This window comes from Taurulus bubalis (assembly GCF_910589615.1).
Source record: "Taurulus bubalis genome assembly, chromosome: 17".
Classification (NCBI taxonomy): domain Eukaryota; kingdom Metazoa; phylum Chordata; class Actinopteri; order Perciformes; family Cottidae; genus Taurulus; species Taurulus bubalis.
The window spans coordinates 13,550,691-13,558,780 of record NC_136605.1 but is presented as its reverse complement, the minus strand read 5'-3'; the positions used below and the strand labels follow the sequence as shown (position 1 = coordinate 13,558,780).

Genomic DNA, 8,090 nt, shown 5'->3' with positions numbered 1-8,090 from the left:
GTGTGTGTGTGTGTGTGTCTACACTCAACATGCACACTGGGAGCTGCCCGACATGAACTCCAGCTGAAATAAAGAACACCCTAGAACTGTGTGTGTCGACGGAAATATGCTTTGAGGAGATATATGTGTGTGTGTGTGTGTGTGTGTGTGTGTGTGTGTGTGTGTGTGTGTGTGTGTGTGTGTGTGTGTGTGTGAGGCTGGGGAGAAGGAGCAGTGAACCCTAACACATTGTGTTGAATAGAGAGCTTGGCTTTAAACCAGCAGTACTGTACTAGCACCGCCTGTATGTGGGAGCAGTACACACTGAAAGAAGAGGAGTAGACTCAGCATTTGTTTACATTTAAGTTGAAAGGAATGTCTATACTCCATTACTTGGTACAACACGGGGACGCTGGCTCAATCTGGTGGCAGAGGAAGACCAACTCAAACTCAAGATGACAGTTCGATGAAGCTTCCTGCTCACAACCCTCAGGCTGGGTCCAGAGGTCAGTGTGTTTAGAGGAGGCAGGAGGTGGACGGAGTAGGTGCAGCTGGACTTGAAGGCCCCGGGGGGGTCGCTGGTGGGTCTCAAAGGTCCATGGGGTCTGAAGGTGCACAATGTGGGAGCTGGGGTGGGGGCGATGTGACAGGGTGCAAGGGCCGGTGACTGGCTGAGGGGTGGGGTGAAGCAGAGCTGGCGGTGAGGGTGACCATCTGGATTGGATTGTAGACATTCCTCAGGAAGAGTGTGTGAGTAAAGGTCAGCATGGAAGACGAGGAGGGGGTCGCTCAGATCTCTATGTGTGTGTGTGTGTGTGTGTGTGTGTTTGTTTTTTCTTTGGCTTACTCAGTTTTTCAGTTTACGATTGTGGTCAGTTTACCATTGTTGGAGAGTATTTCTTAGCCAGTGGGAATTTGAGAAACATTCTTCAACATTCATGTGGGAAATATTGCAGGTGTGATAATCTGTCACTGTCTCACATCGGAATGCGGCGCTTCATTGTGTGTGTGGTTATATGAACACCAAGCTATCCTTCATTGGTCCCACTCGGCCTAACTCTGCCCCTCCGTGACTGTTTGTGCAGGTGGGAGGTCAGCGGTTTGTGGTCATGCTGTCCCTGGACGAGCCCCTGGACCTGAAGCTCCCCCGGCGGGCGAACGGCTGGGACAGAGCGCGCTCTCCCCTCATCTCCCCGCTGCACCCCAAGCGAGCTCGCCAGCTCCGCATGGCGGAAGACGGCACCGCAGTCATAGAGCCCGGCTCGCCAGCATCTCCACACACAGGTAACAACAAAGCAGAAGTCTGCCGTCCTGACTTCCGCTCTGTGAGGCGGCTGCATTGAGGCTCGATGGTGGCCTGAGCATGCTCACAGGCTGATGTTTACGAGCATATCGTTTTTACCATGTATCCAAATATTTAAGTTTGAACAAAAGTGGTGGACCAACAGAACCATGCTGATAGAGCGCCCATATCAGATCCCCTAGGTAAGAGGTATTCTTAACAAGTGTGTGTTTTCTCAGGTATGCAGGTGGTCCCCCATGATCGGGCAGACACCCCCACGCCCCCTGCGGTGGACCTGAGCATGTCTCCCTGCTCCCGCCACACCCCCAGCTCTCCAGAAATGACCAACGGCAACTACATCGCCTCAGGAGTGAGTATGACCAAACTAGAGCGTCCTCGACCAAAGAAATTCGTATTTTGTTGAATAATACATTAATTGATAGAGAACGACTGATTGCCTAAAGTATTTGAATAGACAACTAATCGACTAAGACGTGGCAGCCCTCGACTAAACTTAAATTCACACACTTACACACCTGTACAGGTGCTCCACGTAGCTTTTATTTGGCCCTCGACTACCTCTATTGTCTCCCATCTCTTCGTTGACCTCTGAGTTGTTGAAAGAGTATCAACACTGTCTGCAGTGGAGAGTGACTCAGCCTGCTGGGGTCAGCAAGTCAGGAACAACATCGGGTTGTGTCACACTCAGCACAAGGAAATCCGGCTAGGCAAGGGGTCGGAGGCGTGTATGTGTGTGTGTGTGTGTGTGTGTGTGTGTGTGTGTGTGTGTGTGTGTGTGTGTGTGTGTGTCTGTCTGTCTGTCTGTGAGGGGGGGGGACTCTTATTAAACACCTCTTGTGTCCCCAACAAATCCCTGTGTCTGCTTAACTTGCACTCAGTGGTCCCACTGGCATGTGTGTGCGTGTGTGTGTATGTACGTGTGTGTGTGTGTGTGTAATCAAATTTAAGACAAGGTACAGCCATGCAGACCTCATGCCGCCTAATTAAATTCCATCCCAATTGAATTGAGACGCGCTGGCTGGGACCATTCAGCTGCCCCACTGAGTCCCAGATAGCCCCCGACCCCACCGCTGCAGATACCCGACACTTTACTTATCCCCGGTGGACGCAGATAGGATGCTTTCTGTCCTCACTTAATCTCTCTCTCTCTCACACGTACAAAAGTAAGCGTTTGTTATGAAAGAACAGCTGCACACATAGTTACACGTTCTCTCCCCTTCAGCTCACATACTTGCAGAGTGCAGGATATACGTGTGATTTTATGAAATTCATCACATTCTAATTTCTGACACAGATGAAGATGAAAAATTGGAAATTGTATCCATTTGCACCGGTATTCTCTTTGTGCTTCCCTACTCTCTGACTTATTTGTCCCTTATTCTAAATTCCACTTTTCACCGATACTCCTCTCAGTTTCCTGCTGGAGCTATGTTACTCTGTGCGTGTGTCTGTAAGCCGGTGTTTTAGCTCTTTGAGCCCCAGCTGAGGTTCAACGAATCTTGCAGCTCTCATGCCGAGCTCGGGGATGTAGAGAGGTTGTGTATCACGCAGCGGGTGACTACAAGAGAAAAAGTGCTTTTTTAAGGAAAAGATGAAGATCAGCTGTTCTGTATTCCATTGATAAAAATAAATATGTTGAGTCTCTATTAAGTTATTTTCTCAGTTAGGCTATCAGTTCCTGTTTGTGTCATCCAGCTGATGGTCCATTGTGCCGTGTAGATGTTGCTATCGGAACAGTATTTTTGCACATTGCAGTAAACATGGACTAAAGCTGAACATGTGCATGGCTCTTTCTTTTCCGTGCAGTGGATTAATAATCCTGTTTCTTTTTCACCTTGTTTACTAGAATTCTCACATCTCACAGGCCTTTCAGTTGTTCATGCCAATCGGAGCTGGGGCGGGACTTCACCTGCCATCCTCCATGTTCATTAGCCAGACAAGCGACAAGAGAGCCTCTCCTGACCTCTCAGCGGATGAACAACTGGCCTGCCACTGGAAGAAGGTAAGACCAAGAGAGTAAACCCCATTTTGTGACCCTGGTGTTTCCAAACTAGGATCAGCTCAAAATAGCATTATCATCACTGACTATTCATTTAAAATGCTGAATGTTTTCTCTCCTCTAGTGCCATCTGCTCTTTGACTCCCTGCAAGACCTGGTGGACCATGTCAATGACTTCCATGTCAAGCCTGAGAAGGATTCTGGGTACTGCTGCCACTGGGAGGGCTGTGCTCGCAAAGGGAGGGGTTTCAATGCTCGGTGAGAAAATCATACACTTGGGAAATGTATTGAATATACGTATGGGTGGAGAATTATTGAGGATTTTTGTTGTTGCATTGCCGCAGATACAAGATGCTCATCCACATCCGCACTCACACTAACGAGAAACCCCATCGCTGTCCCACCTGCAACAAAAGCTTCTCACGCCTGGAGAACCTCAAGATACACAACCGGTCACACACAGGTCAGTGGTAGAGCCGACACTAAAATCAAAATGTCTTTCCTAATTTCTGTAAAGTAAAATTGTGAGATTTGGTCACCGCATTCTCAACATAAGGCTCCATTCTCCTCCCTGCAGGTGAAAAGCCCTACATTTGTCCTTATGAGGGTTGCAACAAGCGCTACTCCAATTCCAGCGACCGCTTCAAGCACACTCGCACACACTATGTGGACAAGCCTTACTACTGCAAGATGGTGGGCTGCCTGAAGCGCTACACAGATCCAAGCTCTCTCCGCAAGCACATCAAGGCCCATGGCCACTTTGTGACTCAGGAGCAGGGCTCCTCAGGCGGGGTGGGCTCGCTGCTGAGGGGGAGTCAAAGTGGAGTGCTTGCTGGCGAGTTGGGTAAGGATTCAGAGCTGTCCTATTTGAGTGCAGCCCACATTATCATCCCAGGGGCAGCGGCTGCTTTCCTTGGAGGCCATGCTTTGCAGGGTCTGCGTGGTGGCCTTCCCCTGTCCCCCCTCAGTCCTCGGCCCCTGGATCTCAGCACGTTCGGTTGCACCGGCTCACCTCCGGGCAGCCTGGGAGGCGCACCCATCCTGTCCTTCAACGGCTCCACGCTGGGCCTGGCCAAATCCTCTCTGCTCTCCGCAGGCTTCCCCTCCTCGGCCCTGGGCCTGTCGATGATGCCCATGCTGGGGGCTTCGTCCGAGCGCAGGTCCCACAGCCAACAGGCCAGGAGGGGCCGGGGGGAGGAGGCAGAAAACAGGGTGACCGGGGGGGTCTTGAACCTCTCCACGGGATCCCATGATCCCCTGTCCTGGGTGGTCATGCCCCCAGGCACCGTGGTGCTCAAGCCAGCTGTGGTCAACTGATACACACATCCATGCATACACACACACACACATTCCAGAAGAGCTCAGGGGGTCGGGGTGGGAGGGTGAGCGCCATAGTGGGGGTACAGGCGGTCAAAGGTGATAGGGACTGGCTCGCACAATCAATTCCAGGCAATGCATTTCAGAGAGAGGTTGTCAACAGAGAAAAACTGTAGAAACTCATCAAACCCTCAATCAGCAAAACAATAGATAACACTTTACACCTCACAATAAATAAGTACACAACGCAAGCCTCTTGTATCGATGGGAAACCAAACTCGGGGCCCAAGAACTCTGTTTACCATATATGGCTCTGTATTTCTATCACAAGGCCCAACAATGGGCTCCTCTTTGCTCTCTTATTTTGTATTGTATTCTTTATTCATTCATGTTTCCTTGATGTGACAGTCTTAGAGCTCTGTGTTCTTACAAAAGTCCTGATTCATTGATAAGTATTTATATAACTGTATTACATAGACAGTGTGCCTCCAGCTTAGCAGTGAGATAGATATACCGTGTAACTGAATGACGCACTCACAGTTAGGAAAACTTGCACGTATTAGGACGATTCTTCACAGTTGATTTTGAAGTTATGACCTATTTTTCACAGGCTGCTGTGATTAATATGATTCAGACAGGCTTGCCAGACCAAAGCAAGTGAACTCAAACTGTCTTGGATTTGTAGTTTCAGCTCTGAGACAGTTCAATTAAACACAGCACTTAATAGTGTCAACTGGTTATAGTCCTGGAACCTCAAAACTGCTGCTAACCTCTCAGCTCCCTCAGTGTAACATGAACTGGGAGAGAGCACTTTTGACAATCTGTCCCTAGTTTGGGGAGGGTGACCGAGATGGACCAGCCTAGTCCACCAGAATGTGTGCAGACTAGGGGCTCTTAGGGCACAGAGCGATCTGATGACTTAACACAGACAGACGGTGTTGCATCACCTGACAATGACCAATATTCACTTAATCTTTTACACAAGTGATATGTGTAATGTAAACCACCAGCGTGTCTGGCTCCCCCCTCTGGTGTGACTCGATACACAACGTCCCGCTCTCCATTTACAGAACTCGCACTGTTTTTCACTTCTGGATTGTCCAGCTGCTTTCCCGTAATTGAATCAACACGGGCCAGTTTGTGTATGAAAGGGCCACTGTGGTGATAAACACTAGTTTCTTGTTTTTAAAAAAGTGACCCGACCAAAAATCAGCTGTGAAAAACAGGTGGTGGTCCAGTCGAAAGCCCAACTTAGCCTTGTCGGTTGAAGTTTTGTCCCAAGTTCAACAAGTTCCATGCTGTGCCAAAAATACCTGGAGAGCGGAAAGAGGGACGTCCGTATTGTGCCACAGAGGGGGTTGTGATGCACTCGATGCTACACACAGCTGGACTGACTAGGAAGCCACACTATTGCAAACTGCCTCATTTTACTCTGTCCAAAGGGGCAAAAACAAAAGACTCATTTGACGTCTGGGAAAACTTTTCTCACGGTGCGATTAAGCGGTCTACACACACTTACCACATGCTATATTCCTTACAAAATGTTTTACAAAATGTTACTGCCAAGTGATGGTTCTTTAAAAAAAAATAGGTTGCTCTCTTTTTTCTGCGAGGGTCTATTTTGCCGTGGACTCATTCCCGGTCTGCTCACACATGTACAATGTCGACTGCCGTCTCCAAAGCGGAGAGGTACGGGGAGCAGGAAGGGATCGTCACCAGGAACATTCCCTCAAGAGACTGTCACACACTACCCTCCTCTTTTTTCACTCCTCCATCTCTGCTGATGTTGGTGGTCTTACTTTTTCATCGCCCAGTCTTCGAAGTAATCAGTTCTGATAATCTGTTTTTGTATTGTTGTCATTTTTTTCTCTTTTGCTGTTCAGACGAGACATTTTTTTCTGATGTTGAAGTTGCTTGTTGTGTTCTGTGACGGCTGCTCTGCACTCAGCTTTCTGCTGTCGAGGATGAGTCTTTTAAGGAAGGGGTCGAGGAGAAGATGAGACAGAGAGGTTTGGGGGTCTTCTAGGGCAGTGGTTTCCAACCCGGGGGTTTGAGATAAATCTGAAGGGAATATGGTGATAACACCATGAGAGGGGAAAACTTTCCACAAAAGTTGGTTATTATTTCTCAGATTATGTTTTGCTTATGCTAGCAATGTGGCTCAATGGATGGCATGGTCGGTCCACCCTGTCAGTCCGGACTGAAATATCTAAATAACAATTGGATGAATTGCCCTGACAGAGGATGAATCCTAATGACTTTGGTGATTCCCCGACTTTTTATAATGACGTCACAGGGTCAAAACTAAAATCCCACAAAACACAAAAAAACACTGTTTTGTGCTAATTAGCATGTTACATGATAGCTGTGCCCAAGTGCAGCCTCACAAAGCTGATAGCACAGCTGTAGACTCTTAGTCTTGTTTTCTATGTGAAATACTGAATATGGTTACCTAATGTGGGACAGAGAAATCACTCTTTGGTTGAACTGCTCACAACAGTATGTGTAAATTTAGGCCGTGAGAAAAGGGATGATATTTATTCAGTTAAGTGCCCACAAGCCAACAAGGTTAGAAACCACTGTTCTAGGGGGGAAATAAGAAAATACATATCTAGTGGACCAAATGATATCACATTCCTCCATGACAATCACCTTAATTGATCATTTAGAGATGGTGTAGCCATTAAAATGCTATCTGTTATTAAGTGTCCTAACTAAATTATCTTCGGGGCTAAATTAGATCGGCAAACTCTGCTTCCTTTGTTCTGACTTTTAATTTCCAGCAGCAGATAAAGGAAGTCCATAGAGAAATAACATCCGACTGTGAAATGGCGGGCTGCGCTGGGAAAGCACGAGAGCAAACAGGGACAGGATTGGCTGAATGAATGGACAAGGGAAAGGAAGAGATGAGGGGAGCGGCTGTGTGCCAGCAGAGGAGAAGAGGCAGAGGAGAGCTGCTCCGTGCAGCCGCCCTCCATCTGGTCACCTACCCAGCAAACGGCCCTCTCAGCTCTGAAGTCACTGGCTGTGCTGTGTGGCAGCGACTCACAGGCACACCAGCCTGCAGAAACTAGGCCACTGAACTCCGTCTGCCCTCTGGGTTTTTTTCTTCTTTTTTTGTAGATTAAACCCAAAAGGCTCCGCTCCCCCACCTCCCGGCCACAAAGCATTTTTACCAGCAATGAGGGAACACAGGCTGACTAACAAGCTGCGTTCACAGTAAACAAAAACAAATATAACCCTTCCTGTTTGAGGCTGATCTGTGTGTGCCACAGGCCTGTGAGGATTCACAGCAGAGATGAACTGCATACCTTTGTTTCTGCTTCAGTGATTCTTAGTCATCGTTATTTTAGACACACACACACACACGCACACACAGCAGCCTGTCTCTGCGTTCAGGCTGGCCATTGAAGTGAATCTCTGGTTGTGAGTGGACAACCCTGGCATGTGATGTCATTAGAAACAGGTGATAAGTAGGCTAGACATGGTTTC

General features: G+C 48.2%; 1 protein-coding gene across 1 annotated transcript in view; it reads left to right on the top strand.

The window, feature by feature from the left end:
- Positions 1-4,598, top strand: part of glis2b (GLIS family zinc finger 2b) — a gene marked incomplete at its 3' end in the record, with an annotated part of 19,722 nt that extends 15,124 nt beyond the window's left edge. Inside the window, exons 2-7 of the mRNA XM_079233847.1 lie at positions 1,065-1,263; positions 1,501-1,631; positions 3,147-3,284; positions 3,406-3,539; positions 3,626-3,744; positions 3,859-4,598. Of these exons, the coding sequence (XP_079089973.1) occupies positions 1,089-1,263; positions 1,501-1,631; positions 3,147-3,284; positions 3,406-3,539; positions 3,626-3,744; positions 3,859-4,598 (1,437 nt within the window). The 5' untranslated portion in view covers positions 1,065-1,088. The remainder of the gene's footprint in view (positions 1-1,064; positions 1,264-1,500; positions 1,632-3,146; positions 3,285-3,405; positions 3,540-3,625; positions 3,745-3,858) is intronic.
- Positions 4,599-8,090: the final 3,492 nt, after the last annotated feature.